Raw genomic sequence first — 15,633 nt, 5'->3', positions numbered from 1 at the left:
GCAACCTCTGGAGTGGCGCCTCCATGGCGCAGTATAAGGGGCACTGCACACTTCCCCCACCCCCAGTTCCTTCTTGTTGCCAGTGAAAGTGCTTCAGAACTGCTCTGCTCCAGCTTTGCTGCAGCTCGTCCCCAGAACTCTTGTTCATTCAGTGTTGGTACCTGGAGTTAGTTTAGTTTAGTGCACCTGGGCCCCGGGTTTTAAGTCATGCAATGCTTGTGGGCGACCGATACCAGTGAGTGATCTGCATTCAGACTGTTTACACTGTTTGGGTGAAACTCATCTCAGCAATCGCTGCAAGATTTGCAAGTCGTTTAAACCTCGGACCAAGAGAGAAAGAGACATTAGGCTCCGAGTACCGGGGCGTCGGTATGCGATGACCCACCTGCACTGTCTACCAATCTGCACCACTTCCCATCCATGGGACATGCCAAGGAGGCTAAGAAGAGGCCTTGTTCGCCACAGCACTGGAGCAAAACTGGGGAAGAGGCTAGACCCATGCTGGGCAGTCCTTGATCCTCTCGGCCTCTGACTCAGGTCGAGCGGAGTAGCCCGGGCCCCTTTGGAGCAGGCTTCCCTGGATGTCTGGATGCCCTCCACACCAGAGGCCCTGCAAGCAACTCAGGATGTTATGTCCATGCCAGTACCAGAAGCACCGCCAATGTTGGCCCCGTGGTCCAAAGGCAAAACGCCTGTGGGATCCCCACAGTCTCCCCCGGCTCAATACCAGTCTTGGTCGAGGGAACGTTCCTGATGCCATTCACTGCTCAGCAACCATCCTGTGCTTAGTCCACGCAGGTCGCCTTTGACCCCCACCAGGGGTCTGGTTGGGTTCCATCTGACAGAGGCTCCAGGCACCACTCTGTCTCGAGAAGCGGATACCGATGGGACTGAGGCAGACGACGACACAGGTCCTCATCTCAGCAGGGCTGCCGTAGCCAGTCATGACACGAACATTGATGCTGTTCTCGTTCGTCGCCTCACTCCAGGACCCCTCCTCAGGACCCCTCCTCGGCACCTCTCCTGTAGCCCTGGGCATCGATCGCCGGCGCGGGTTCGCCCGCCGGAGCCAATCGCAGAGCAGCTGCTACCGGCAGTACTGTTCTTCCATGTCGGGGTCACGGTCTCATGGTCAGCATCACTCCCAGTGTTGCTACTCCTCCCGGTCCAGGGACAGCATCAGGTCGTATGTCATCCCGCCCTCCCTTCATAGTTCTCCATCGATGGGTCAGGCCAGCCAAGCCGAACTGCCTGCTCCGCTGGTACTGAAGGTGGTGCAGTGCACCGGGCCCTGTGGCTGGCATAGTGGTACCAGTGTGCACCGTAGTCCCCGATGCAGCCCCCAGTGGGGGCTCACTCGGTTGGCCGGAGCTTCTGGACGGTCGTCGGCCTCCCTCTCCCGGCCTCCGAGGAAGGAGTCGGTGGGATGCACATCTTCGGCACTGTGCCTGGAGAGCGACGAGGGAACGGATCCCCCGATGCCGATGAACACGCAAAGTACCGTGCCTGTCTCCTCGCCCACCCATGATGAGGCGATTAGGGCCCTCCATACCGCAAAAGAACTCTAAAGCCCCACCAGGAACACTTGAAAAGGATGGCATCAAACCTCAACCTCCAGACAGAGGAGGTGGAAGAGCCCTTGGACTCTCTCTTTAAGATCATGTCCACCTTGGTACTGGGCAGGGTGGCCTTGCCACTCCACAAAGGGGTGGTGAAAATTTCAAATGCCTTGTGGCAAACCCTGGCCTCACTGGCCCCCATCTCTAAGAGAGCGGAGTACAAGTATTTTGTGCCCGCCAGTGGTCATGAGTACCTTTACCTCCACCCTACCTGTAACTCCCTGGTGGTTGAGTCGGTCAACCAGAGAGAACGCAAGGCCAACCAGCTCCTTCTCCGAAGAATAAAGACTCAAGGAGGCTGGATTCCTTTGGAAGAAAAATGTATTCGTCCTCGAGCTTCCAGTTATGGGTGGCAAACCATCAGGCTCTCCTGGGCCAAGTTCAATCTTCCGGGCTCTCTGCCCAAGTTCGAGGACTCCCTCCAGGAGCATGACAGGAAGGAGTTCACAGCTCTGGTGGAGGAGGGTACAGCAGCTGCCAAGGCAACCCTGCAGGCAGCGGCAGATGCGGCGGACACGGCCGTGTGGTCCATGGCCTCCGTGGTGTCCATGAGAAGGGTGTGGTGGTTCCTGCTGTCTGAGCTGTCCAGTGAGGTGCAGAGCTCCCTGCGGGACCTCCTGTTTGATGGCAAGGCTCTGTTTGTGGAACAGACAGACATAAAACTGCGTGGCTTGAAGGACCCCCCCCACTACGCTTAAGACTCTGGGCCTCTATGTTCCAGCTCTGGCTACATCTAAGTTTAAGCAGCAGCAGGCTCCCACCAAGGCCACGCACTCTAAATATGAGCCCCCTTATAAAAAGTCACGGGACTACAAGAAATGGCACCAGAGGCAGTCTCGGTCTGCCCCTCAGCCTGGGTCCTCCAAAGGCAAACAGGCAGAGAAACGGTAGTTTTGACGGGATGCCTGGGGGCGACCTACCAGTTCTTATCAGGGATCCACCCCCAATAAAGCTTCCCTTCTCCAACTGGTTGTGTGCTTTCCTCCCGGAGTGGTCGCGGCTGACTTCGGACCGATGGGTCCTCAGCACCATCTCTTGGGGCTACACCCTCCAGTTTATCTGTACCCCACCCAACCACCCTCTGCCCCCGTCCCTCCTGGGGGACCTCCTCTCACGAGGATCTACTCGAGCAGGAGGTGGGGTGGCTCCTTGGACTAGGAGCAGTGGAAGTGGTGCCAGCGAAGTTCAAACGCAAGGAGTACTACTCCCACTATTTCCTTATCCCGAAGGCCAAAGCGGGGCTCAGGCCCATCCTGGACCTGTGAGGCCTGAACCAGTACATGGTGAAGCTCAAGTTCTGCATGGTCTCCCTGGCCTCCATCATCCCCTGCCTGGATCCCGGGGAATGGTATGCTACCCTCGATCTGCAGAACATATACTTCCACATCCATATCTTGGAGGGGCACAGGAGTGTCCTCCATTTCATGGTTGGGCAGGAACACTACGAATTTACAGTGCTCCCATTTGGCCTGTCCAGTGCCCTCAGTGTATTTACAAAGTGTATGTCTGTGGCAGCAGCCTACCTCAGGTGCCGTGGGGTCTAGATCTTCCGCTGTCTGGATGACTAGCTGGTCCAGGGCAGCTCCCGGTCGCAAGTACAGAACCACTTGGCACTCCTCCTGTCCATGTGCGCCACTCTGGGCCTGTTAGTAAACAACACCAGGTCCACATTAGTCTCAGTACAATGCATAGAGTTTACCCCTGGACGCCACGTCGGCCAGAGCCTCCCTCCCACTGGATAGGTTCGAGACCCTGAAAGGTCACAAGGTTTCCAGTGACAACAGCCAGAGCGTGTCTCCAACTCTTGGGTCACATGTCGGCGTGCACATATGTGATTCGTCACGCCAGACTCAGGATGAGGCCCCTCCAGCTCTGGTTGGCCTCAGTTTTCTCCCAGGCCAGAGACAGGATGGACACGATCCTCACTGTGCCCAAACTGGTGATCACCTCCCTACGATGGTGGTCCTCACCAGGGAAATTGCTCCACGAGGTCCCGTTCAGAGGCAGGCCCCCATCTCTGGAACTGTATCCAACGCCTCGGATCTGGGGTGGGGAGCCCATGTGGGAAACGTTCAGACCCAAAGTCTGTTGTCTGCACAGGACCTGGCCCTCCATATAAATGTCAAGGAGCTCAGGGTAATCCAGCTGGCATGCATGGCCTTCCACTTGCACCTGGCAGGCAGGGTAATCAGGGTTCTCATGGACAACATGGCCTCAATGTTTTACATCGACAGACAAGGCGTGGCCCGTTCCTCCGCCTTCTGCCTGGAAGCCCTCAAGCTGTGGGAATTCTGTATAGCCCACGATATTTGCCTACAGGCCTACCACCTACCAGGCACCCGGAACTCGCGGGTGGATCGCTTGAGCAGGGACTTCTCAGCATGAGTGGTCTCTTCACCCAGAGGTGGTGCACAGACTTCCAAGACTGGGGAACTCCCCAATTGGACGTGTTCACAACTCAACAGAACCATTTCTGTTCCCAGTTCTGCTCCGGGGCGGGCTGAGATGGGGCGCTATCTCCGATGCCCTCCTGCCTTCCGTCCCGATGCCTTCCGTCCCGTCCAGACCTGCTCTCCCAGGACCAGGGCCACCTCCTCCACCCCAACCTAGCGGCGCTCCACTTCACAGCATGGCTGCTCAGTGGTTAGGCCAGGAGGAAAGGACATGCTCAAAAGGGGTCCAGCATGTCCTTTTGGAAAGCAGGCTACCCTCCGCGTGCTGAGCCTACTTGGCAAAGTGGTCAATGGGTGGCTGAGCGGTGCGTTTCCACCATGGCTGCCCCGATCCAGCTCATTTTGGACTACCTCCTTCACCTTAGAGACCACGGCCTGGCACACTCATCTGTCAAGGTGTACTTGGCGGCCATATCGGCCTTCCACCCGCCGGTGCAGAGGCACACGGTATTCTCCCATACCATGGCCTGCCGATGCCTTAAGGGGTTGGATCATCTCTTCCCATAAGCTAGGTCCCCTGTCCCTCAGTGGGACCTGAACTTGGTGCTGGCCTGGCTGATGGGCCCCCTGTTTGAGCCGCTCGCTACATGCTCCTGGTCACACACCTTGTGGAAGGTAGCCTTCCTGGTAGCGATCACGTCGGCTAGACGGGTCTCCGAACTCAGGGCCCTGATGTCCGAGCTCCCATAGACAGTGTTCCATAAATTTAAGGTCCAGCTCTGCCACACACCCCTTTCCTCTTGCAGGTGGTCTCCGCCTACCACATGGATCAGGACATTTTCCGGCCGGTCCTCTTCCCCAACCCCCATGCATCCAGCGACATGCACCGTCTCCACATGTTGGAGACGGGCTCTGGCTTTTTATCTGGAGCGGAGTAAGCCGTACAGGAAGTCTTCGCAGCTGTGCATCGCCTCGGCTGCACGCATGAGGGGTCAGCCGATCTCCACTCAGCGGCTTTCCAACTGGATCACCTCATGCATCTGTACCTGTTATGACTTGGCAGGAATCCCTCCGCCATCAATCGGGAGGGCACACTCGACTCGGGTGTAAGCCTCGTCAGCTGCCTTTTTAGCCCATGTCCCCATTCAGGACATTTGCAGGGCTGCCACATGGCCTTCTGGTTACACGATCACCTCGCATTATTCAGTTGTCTCCCAGACCAGGGAAGATGCCGGGTTCAGCAGGGCTGTGCTCCGTCCCAAGAGTTTGTGAACTCTTACTGACCTCCAACAGATATAGCTTGGAATCACCTATTGTGGAATACACATGAGCAATCACTTGAAGAAGAAAAGACGGTTACCTTTTTCGTAACTGGTGTTCTTCGAGATGTGTTGTTCATGTCTACTCCACATCCCGCCCTCCTTCTCCTCTGCCGGAGTTATCTGGCAAGAGGGACCTGAGGGTGGGGGGAGCGCGCAGCGCCCCTTATACTGCACCATGAAGGTGCCACTCCAGCGGTCACTAGGGGTGCTCCACTATGGATACTGCTAGGGGAAGAACTTCTGACACTAGTGCACGTGGCGAGCACACACATCTATTGTGGAATAGACGTGAGCAACACATCTTGAAGAACACCAGTTATAGAAAAGGTAATTGTCTTTTCGTCCCAAGTGGGCTTCAGTGCAGCTTATTCTGGACTAACTCCTGCATCTTAAGCTTAAGAGATGTTAAGAGTAACAAGAAGGGTTTCTTCAGGTATGTTGGCAACAAGAAGAAAGCCAAGGAAAGTTTGGGCCCCTTACTGAATGAGGGAGGCAACCTAGTGACAGAGGATGTGGAAAAAGCTAATGTACTTAATGCTTTTTTTGCCTCTGTCTTCACGAACAAGATCAAGACTGCTGTGCTGGGCATCACAGCATGGGGAGTAGGTGGCCAGCCCTCTGTGGAGAAAGAAGTGGTTAGGGACTGTTTAGAAAAGCTGGACGTGCACAAGTCCATGGGGCCGGACGCATTGCATCCGAGAGTGCTAAAGGAATTAGCGGCTGTGATTGCAGAGCCATTGGCCATTATCTTTGAAAACTCATGGCGAACGGGGGAAGTCCCAGGTGACTGGAAAAAGGCTAATGTAGTACCAATCTTTAAAAAAGGGAAGGAGGAGGATCCTGGGAACTACAGGCCAGTTAGTCTCACCTCAGTCCCCGGAAAAATCATGGAGCAGGTCCTCAAGGAATCAATCCTGAAGCTCTTACACGAGAGGAAAGTGATCAGGAACAGTCAGCATGGATTCACCAAGGGAAGGTCATGCCTGACTAATCTAATCGCCTTCTATGATGAGAGTACTGGTTCTGTGGATGAAGGGAAAGCAGTGGATGTATTGTTTCTTGACTTTAGCAAAGCTTTTGACACGGTCTCCCACAGTATTCTTGTCAGCAAGTTAAAGAAGTATGGGCTGGAGGAATGCACTATAAGGTGGGTAGAAAGTTGGCTAGATTGTCGGGCTCAACGCGTAGTGATCAATGGCTCCATGTCTAGTTGGCAGCCGGTATCAAGTGGAGTGCCCCAAGGGTCGGTCCTGGGGCCGGTTTTGTTCAATATCTTCATAAATGATCTGGAGGATGGTGTGGATTGCACTCTCAGCAAATTTGCGGATGATACTAAACTAGGAGGAGTGGTAGATACGCTGGAGGGCAGGGATAGGATACAGAGGGACCTAGACAAATTGGAGGATTGGGCCAAAAGAAATCTGATGAGGTTCAACAAGGATAAGTGCAGGGTCCTGCACTTAAGACGGAAGAACCCAATGCACCGCTACAGACGAGGGACCGAATGGCTAGGCAGCAGTTCTGCGGAAAAGGACCTAGGGGTGACAGTGGACGAGAAGCTGGATATGAGTCAACAGTGTGCCTTTGTTGCCAAGAAGGCCAGTGGCATTTTGGGATGCATAAGTAGGGGCATAGCCAGCAGATCGAGGGACGTGATCGTTCCCCTCTATTCGACATTGATGAGGCCTCATCTGGAGTACTGTGTCCAGTTTTGGGCCCCGCACTACAAGAAGGATGTGGAAAAATTGGAGAGAGTCCAGCGAAGGGCAACAAAAATGATTAGCAAAAAGAAAAGGAATACTTGTGGCACCTTAGAGACTAATCAATTTATTTGAGCATTGGTTAGTCTCTAAGGTGCCACAAGTACTCCTTTTCTTTTTGCAAATACAGACTAACACGGCTGTTACTCTGAAAAATGATTAGGGGTCTGCAACACAAGACTTATGAGGAGAGGCTGAGGGAACTGGGATGGTTTAGTATGCAGAAGAGAAGAATGAGGGGGGATCTGATAGCTGCTTTCAACTGCCTGAGAGGTGGTTCCAAAGAGGATGGTTCTAGACTATTCTCAGTGGTAGAAGAGGACAGGACAAGGAGTAATGGTCTCACGTTGCAGTGGGGGAGGTTTAGGTTGGATATTAGGAAAAACTTTTTCACTAGGAGGGTGGTGAAACACTGGAAATGCGTTACCTAGGGGGGTGGTAGAATCTCCTTCCTTAGAGGTTTTTAAGGTCAGGCTTGTCAGAGCCCTGGCTGGGATGATTTAGTTGGGGATTGGTCCTGCTTTGATCAGGGGGTTGGACTAGATGACCTCCTGAGGTCCCTTCCAAACCCTGATATTCTATGGTTCTCCAGGAATTGTCCCTCTCATTGATAAAGGTCCATCTAGCGGCCATCTCGGCTTTCCACCCACCGTTACAGGGTAGGTCTGTTTTTGCTCAGGAAATCATGGCCTGATTCCTTAAAGGCCTGGAGTGCCTCTACCCACAAGTCAGAGACCCCATCCCTCTGTGAGACTTGAATCTGGTGCTGTCTCAGCTAACGGGTCCTCCCTTTGAGCCCTTGGCTTCTTGCTCTCTCCTCCTCTCCTGGAAGGTCACGTTCCTGGTTGCAGTGATGTCGGCCCACTGGGTATCCGAGATTCAGGTGCTCACCTCGGAGCCACTGTACATGGTCTTCTACAAGGACAAGGTCCAGCTAAGGCTACACCCAGCTTTTCTTCCTAAAGTAGTCTCCGTTTCATTGGAGCCAGAACATTGACTTACTGGTCTTCTTTCCAAAGCCGCATAAGTCAGAAGAGGAGCTCAGGCTAAGTGCCCTGGACATTAGGAGGGCTCTGGCCTTCTGTGTGGATAGGACCAAGTTGTTCCGTAAATCGATGCAATTGTTCGTCACAGTGGCTGACAGGATGAAAGGTCACCAGGTATCCACTCAAAGAATTTCTTCTTGGATCACGGTCTGCATTCGCTTTTGCTATGACCAAGCGAAGGTGCCACCTGCGGCGATCGTCACCACCCACTCTACAAGGGCGCAGACTTCTTCGGCAACTTTCTGGCCCATGTGCCTATCCAGGGCATCTATAGAGTGGCCAAATGGTCGTCTGTCTACACTTTTACGTCCCATTATGTGCTGACCCAGCAGGCCTGGGATAAGGCTGGTTTCGGTAGGACAATACTGCATGCCGCTAAGCTATGAACTCCAAGCCCACCTCTGTTGATACTGCTTGTGAGTCACCTGAAAAGGAATTGACATGAGCAAGTACTCAAAGAAGAAAAACCGGTTAACTACTTTTCCTAACTGTTCTTCTAGATGGGTTGCTCATGTCCATTCCATTTCCCCCCCACACCCCCACCCCTCTGTTGGAGTTGCCAGCAAGAAGGAACTGAGAGGGTGCCAGGAGGGAGGCAGCACCTGATATACCACTGCATGGGAGTGCCACTCCAGGGGGCACCACAGCCAGCCCTAAGGATAACGCTGAGGCAGAAATCTCTGACAGCTGTGCATGTGGGTGCGCGCACACCGAGAATGGAATCGACACGAGCAACACATCTCAAAGAACAACAGTTATGAAAGGTAGGTGACACTTTTTTCTCCGAGGTCAGCTGAATGACCTGGGCCTCCAAGGCTTAGTTGTCAGCCTGAAGTCAGGCAGCCCAGTTGGGAGTGTCCAGTGCTTCCAGAAGTTTGGCCAGGTCTATTTTACTGGCATCAAGCCCACTCCTGTGGCTTAAGTGGTCCATGCAAACTGACGTGGGCAGTCTGACCTAGCGGCCAGACCAGGAGTCGGGAGCCAGGCTGGGTCAGATACCAGGAGATTAGATTCTGAGTTATGCCAGAGATCGAAAGTCAAGTGTAAGGAGGCAGGCAGGGTCAGGTTACCAGGGGATCAGAGTAAGGTAGTAGGAGCAGGTAGTGCAAGGGAAACAGTCCTGAGCAGGGGCAACCCAGTTACATGGACAACTTCTTCTTTCTGTGCTTGATTTTAAATACAGTCAGGGACATTCAGAACCCCCGAATTCCACCTAGCAGATTCCAGGATTGCAGTCCTCTGTTCTCTCAGAATTCAACTTCTAGTTCTGGTGCCTGTTAGCAGCCACTTGGTGGCAGGGAGTAGTGGATCAGTGTTCTCATTGCACACATCATGAGTACCTGGTTCATACCAGGAAGCTGACGATCTAACCAACGAATCATTCAAAATCCTTTTTAGGGACACATGTAGATCACTTGCCAACCAACATTTCTGATGCAATTCTTTCCCCCCAATGTTTGAGCCACGGTGGAAAGTGTCCACGGTCAGGCTATCTCCTCTGAGGATCTCTGGGTGGATCTCAGGTTGTATCTTACTCTGCTATCAATTGTCTCACTTTCCTTCCCTCAAGCAGGATGAGCACAAGCAGTGTCTATAGCATTGCTTGAGGGTAGTGTCTTTGGTTAACATTTGTAAAGCAGCTACGTGGACTTCCAACCATATGTTCCTGAGTCATTATGCTTTAGTAGAAGACTCTGCTGCTGACACATACTATGAGGCAACAGTCCTTCATGCAACTCTGCCACCTACATCCTTGCACTCGCTTCTTTCTTGAGTACTAGCTGTCAGTCACCCACAATGGAGTACACATAGGGACCAGCACTTGAAGAAGAAGAGGAAGTTATTTACCTTACAGGTTATTTGAGATTTGTGGTCCCTATCATACATACTACCACTCTCCTTCCCCTCTGCTTTGGACATTGATTAGATTCATGGTAGAGAAGGAACAGGAGAGGTGGTTGGTGTGCTCCATCTTTTATCTCCTTCGGTGGAGGCCCTAGGAAAGTAAGGGTGCATGTGCGAGTCAGCGGACACTGCTTTCAAAATTCTCTGACTCTAGGAGCATGGAGTACATGCGTATCCCTAATGGAATACAGATAGGGACCACACATCTCGAAGACCCTCCAGTTACTATAAGGTAAGTAACTTCCTCATGCGGGGGTGAGCTAGGGCTGGAGGTTGGTAGGGCAGATCTTGCACTGAGAGAGAGAGGCAAAAGAGGCAAAGGTGGAGGGAGGGAGCGAATCAACAACAGTGAAAGAAAGGATGAGAATGCTGAGAGCAGATAAGAAGTCACTGATGTTGAAGGACTAGAAGTCACGGAAAGACCAAGTGACAGGGCATGAGGGAGTTGGGGAGCAATGGGTGATCCTGAAAGGGAGGGAGCTCAGCAAGAGAGATCTGAGAAAGCAATGCTTGGTGAGACCAAATTCCATGAGTGTTCCTTTTGGTGAATGGGAGAGTTGACCGTGAGCTGCAGATTGAATGAAGAGGGGAGGAAAAGAAAGTGTGCAGCTAAGGGGTTGGATGGGTTGTTCCCATGGAAGTTGAAATCCCTGATGCTGAGTGTGGGAGATTGTAAGAAGAGGGAGAGAGAGAGAGAGAGCGAGGAGTTGAGATCAGAGAGGAAGGCTGATGGGGAGGAGCTGGATGGATGGTAGGTGACAGCAATATTGAGGGGGAGAAGAGAGAAGTCAATGCAGCATTGTTCAGAAGAAGAGAGGAGGGGGAAGGGAGGAGGGAGGTATTGGAAATAGCAGCAAGGGGACAGGAGAAGCTCCGTACCCCACCACAGTCTGATCCAGGCGGGGGGGGGGGATGGGCGGGGCGGGGAAGGAAGGGGTGAGAGAAGGAGAAGCCTCTATAAAAGATGGCAGCTGTAGAGGGATCCAGGTTTCTTGAAGAGCCAGGAGCTGGAGGGAGCAAGATAGGAAGAGGTCACAGGTGGCTGAGATCTTTGTAGATATGTCATGGCGTTCCAGAGACAACGAGAGAAGTGGAGGTGCAATGTATGTGAGGTTAGCAATGTTGGCACAAAATGGACAGGGGGTGGGTGAGGAGTGGATTGAGGCAAATGTACCAGAGGTGAGGAAAAGGATGCAGATGTAAAACCTCACCGAGGGCATCAGTCTTACATACAGAACAAATTTCCAGGGATCGTGGCCTGGCCTTATCCATGGCATACGAAAAGAGGCCTCCCATAGTGCTGAGAATGTGATGAAGTGCCTGCCTACTAACAACTCCCTTAATCCCATGGGAAAACCTGTATGTAGATGTGGCACAACCGTGTATTAACTTTATAGCAGCTGATTACCTGGAAATGTCGTCTTTTTAATCATTTCACCATGTTGCCTCTGTCAGGAACATCTTTGATTCAGGATATGAAGGCTTATCTAGAAGGAGCTGGGATCGAGTTTTGTGATATCATCCTCCTGTTAGATGGCCACCCAAGACCAGCACATAAGGCAATTCTGGCAGACCGCTCCAGGTGTGTGCACTCTGATCAACCATTTACTGAAACTTAGAAACTTTTTAAATAGTCATCATTTACTAGAGCAATAACAAATGTCATGTGTGGACATGATTTCTCAGTACCACAGACTGCTTCTTGGATCAGGTTGTTTTGAAGCACACAAGAGAATAGGCTTCTGTTCACTGAGTAACACATAGGATTTTTCTCCTAGAAATTCAACATAATAGAGCCATTAAGCAACAGTGACTAAAATATGAATGAATTTGCCATCTCAGCAGGGAAATGTTAGAAAATCAAAACCTTAGTGGAATAACAGATGGTCTGTATCCTACCACAATTTCAAAAAGAAGCAAATAATTACGCATAAAACTACTGTCATGAACTTGAAAGGAACAAGTGTTCATGAAGAACAAAAAGGATGTTCTAAAAATGAAAATGCAGCTCAAGAGATGCTAATAGAATGAAGCCTAAACTTTGGTATGTAAGCTATGAGGTAGAGATTTAAGAATCCATTGAACAAACATATAAAAACATCAATACATTAGGGGGTAGATTGGTCTCTCTGGGTTCCCACTTGGTTGAAGTTGTAAATAACTTACTCGTTTAAGGGTGTATCATACGTCTCTTCCCTGGCACGGCCAACCAGCTCTCTTGGCTGGTACATGTAGTGAGGAGAGGTGGATATTGGTTCTGCCCTTCCCTGTACCTTCTTCACTCACTTGCAGGGGGAGCATTGGGTGCATGGCATTGGGTTCTGCAGTGCATAGAGCTGCAATCTAGGCAGCCTTAACCTGGCTGAGTGAGAGAGATGGGAATCTACTCTGTGTATGGCTATGTTAAAGCTAGGTATGATCTAGTCCTGTATCTGTACATCAAAGTAAGAAGCCAGTGGAGAATCAGCAGGCCTGTTAAACTGTGTAAAGGGAGTAATCGAAAAGGAGAGGGGGATTGTTGGCGAGATAAATGGTTCGTAGATTCCAAGGCCGGAAGGGACCATTAGATCATCTAGTCTGACCTGTATATCACAGGCCATAGAATCTTGCCCTCTTACACTGTACTGAGCCCAGTAACTTGTGGATGATTAAAGTATGTCTTCCAGAAAAGATGTCCAATCTTGATTTAAAAAGATGGAGAAGCCACCGCCTGTCTTGATAGTTTGTTCCAATGGCTAATCACCTTCACTGTGTGTATTATTTCTAATTTGCATTTGGCTTTAACTTCCAGCCACAGATTCTTATTCTGACTTCCTTGATAAAGAGCCCTTTAGTACCTGTGAAGAAAATACAAGGGACATGGTAATCAAATCACCTTTCAATCTTCAAACCCAGTGGTTAGGGCACTTGTGTGGGATGTGAGAGACCTGGGTTCAAAACACTGCTCCTCATCAAGGGGAGTGGGGATTTGAACCTGAGTCTCCCAAATTGTGGATGAGTTCTTTAGCCACAGGACTATTGGTGAAGGGGAAAGTACCATCACCTCCTGCTTCTCAGTTTTTGTTGAGAAAGGGCTGACCTGGCTTAGGTGACTGACTCCAGAAGGCTCATGGCTGTGACCCCCCCAGCTAGAGGGAGGCACCTCCCTCAGACCGAAGTTAGGCACCTTCCTCCCTTTACCTACCACCACCACCACCTACCACCCCTCTCCTCAGCATTTCCTATTGACTGGCTTAGGCAACTCCCCGCTCAGCATGCTGGCTTTTGGGAATCCCTTTTTGAGGCATCTAACTCTTCTCAGTTCAGGGTTTGATAGGGTGACCCTATACAGCTTCATCCTCACTGATCAGCATGGTTTACAGATGACCTGGGACAGATGGAGCAGGAGAGGAAGCTAGACAGAAAGACAGCTAGAGTGCCAGTGGCAGAAATCTCAGGCCGAGTCTAATTGGTTGTGACATGAAGAATTTGCTAGGGAGAAATTGTGAAGGGCTTTAATCAGGTATACAAGTTGAAGAGAATATAATACTGAATGCCATTAGGAGTCTACAGTAACCGGTGACAAGAACCTGCACTCAGAAGCTGTTATCCAGAAATTGTGACCATGTCATTCAGATTCAGGCACCTGAAAAAACTGACTCTTACATATTCAAAAAAGGAAGGGGGAGCTGGATCAATAGTCCAGAGTTAGAGGTACACCTGGTGGGGTGAAGAAAAGCACTTTGCCACATCAGTAGATGCAAGTTATGTTATATGGAGAGGAAGGGTAGAAAAGGCGGGAAACCAGACTAGAAGCTAGCTCATCCGATGAAGTGAGCTGTAGCTCACGAAAGCTTATGCTCAGATAAATTTGTTAGTATCTAAGGTGCCACAAGTACTCCTTTTCTTTTTGTGAATACAGACTAACACGGCTGCTACTCTGAAACCTATCTATTAATGGTGCAATGAGGTTAGTAGATGAGCACAATCTAATACTATCACAGGCAAACTTACTAATGCCTATAGCCAGTGAAAATGGGTTCCTTCCATTCAGTATACAATAATAATTAGAAAATGGAGGGGGTCAACAGAAAATTTTGACTTTTTGTTGAAAAAAAACTTGATTTTTTGTTTAATTTTTGGCAATACTTTCTGCAAAAATTTTCGTTTAGTTAAAATCCAATTTTCCATTAAAAAAAGTTTTGAAGGAAAATTTTCAGCCAGCCCTAATAATCTTTAGCATGTACATACTTTAGTACTTTACAAATAGTATCTAACAAACCATCACAATATCCTTGTACAGTAGGCAGGTAACCATTTATATTAGTGTCTAGCCCCTAAGAAACCAGGAGACCCATAATGTTTGACGTTTACCAGTACTTCATATGCAAAGTAAGTAAATGAATTATTACAGTGTATTATATCCTAATTTTTATATTTTTGAAAATTAATTGCCATAAAGAAAATCCATATGGCATTGTTTCCTATATAACATCCTATAGCATTGTTGGGATTGTGTTGCTTTGTTGCATCACACACACATTTATCTGAAACATGACAATACTACATTTGAGAGACAAGGTTTGAGTGTGACTGGATCTCTGGGGTACAACTTGGAACCGTGGGACCCTTGTTCCCCCTTAGCTCTCCAATCTGGGCTGTCTCTCATAGTGCTTTGCTAGTGATAAGCAGTAAACACCTCCAGGTGCTGTGATCACTCAGCCACCCGCATGCAGAGATTCAAACAATTTAGCTGAGTGTATGTTCTCTAAGCCACTCATGAACTATATAGAGAGAAACACTAGCAAATCCCCTTTGGGAAGAGACCTGAGATCTGTGTAGCTCAAAAGCTTGTCTCTTTCACCAGCAGAAGCTGGTCCAATAAAAGATATTACCTCACCCACCTTGTCTCTCTAATATCCTGGACCAACATGATTACAACAACACTGCATACTATATTTGAGGAGGCATTTAGAGGCAGTTTTCCCCTCCGCATAGTAGCTAGGAAGTAATTTATGTGAAAGCGTCAATGCTTTGTAGCCCCCTTTGAACAGTACTGCTTGAAACCATCTGCAGAACCTTTCTTGTGGTTATGTAAAATCTCCTTGTGTTACATCAGTCACCTTTCCTTTTCCAGTTACTTTGAAGCCATGTTCCGTTCCTTCATGCCGGAAGATGGACAAGTAAATATTTCTATAGGTGAAATGGTTCCCAGTAAACAAGCATTTGAGTCTATGCTGAGATACATTTACTATGGTGAAGTGAACATGCCTCCTGAAGATTCCCTGTATCCTTAAATCTACTGAAGCCTAAGGTCTGTAGATGCAATTGAAACAGACACTTTGGATTTCTTTTGCTATGGATATTTTAATATGTTGGCTCTGATTCTGCCATGTCATGCACCTGGTGTCATCATTTACACCTGTGCAAAGTGAGTGAAAAAAAATATGCCAGACCAGAAGAGAAGCATATTACACCTGCTCTGCACTGCTGCAAATGCCTTCATTGTGAGGGAGTGGAGAATCAGGCCCTTCTACTGGACTATGAAACAGTTCAGTTGAGTTAAACTATAACTAGTGTTATGATTTTGTCATGAAATTTTTAAATAT

At 49.8% G+C, this 15,633-nt stretch overlaps 1 protein-coding gene across 1 annotated transcript in view; it reads left to right on the top strand.

Moving 5' to 3' along the window:
- Positions 1–15,353, top strand: part of LOC140899221 (leucine-zipper-like transcriptional regulator 1) — a 51,527-nt gene extending 36,174 nt beyond the window's left edge. The window contains exons 4-5 of the mRNA XM_073314298.1: positions 11,501–11,627; positions 15,162–15,353. Of these exons, the coding sequence (XP_073170399.1) occupies positions 11,501–11,627; positions 15,162–15,321 (287 nt within the window). The 3' untranslated portion in view covers positions 15,322–15,353. The remainder of the gene's footprint in view (positions 1–11,500; positions 11,628–15,161) is intronic.
- The last annotated feature ends 280 nt before the right edge of the window (positions 15,354–15,633 follow it).

The sequence above is a fragment of the Lepidochelys kempii genome, chromosome 16 (assembly GCF_965140265.1).
Source record: "Lepidochelys kempii isolate rLepKem1 chromosome 16, rLepKem1.hap2, whole genome shotgun sequence".
Classification (NCBI taxonomy): domain Eukaryota; kingdom Metazoa; phylum Chordata; order Testudines; family Cheloniidae; genus Lepidochelys; species Lepidochelys kempii.
Note: the sequence above shows the minus strand (reverse complement) of the source record. Positions and strands in the feature narration are given on the sequence as shown.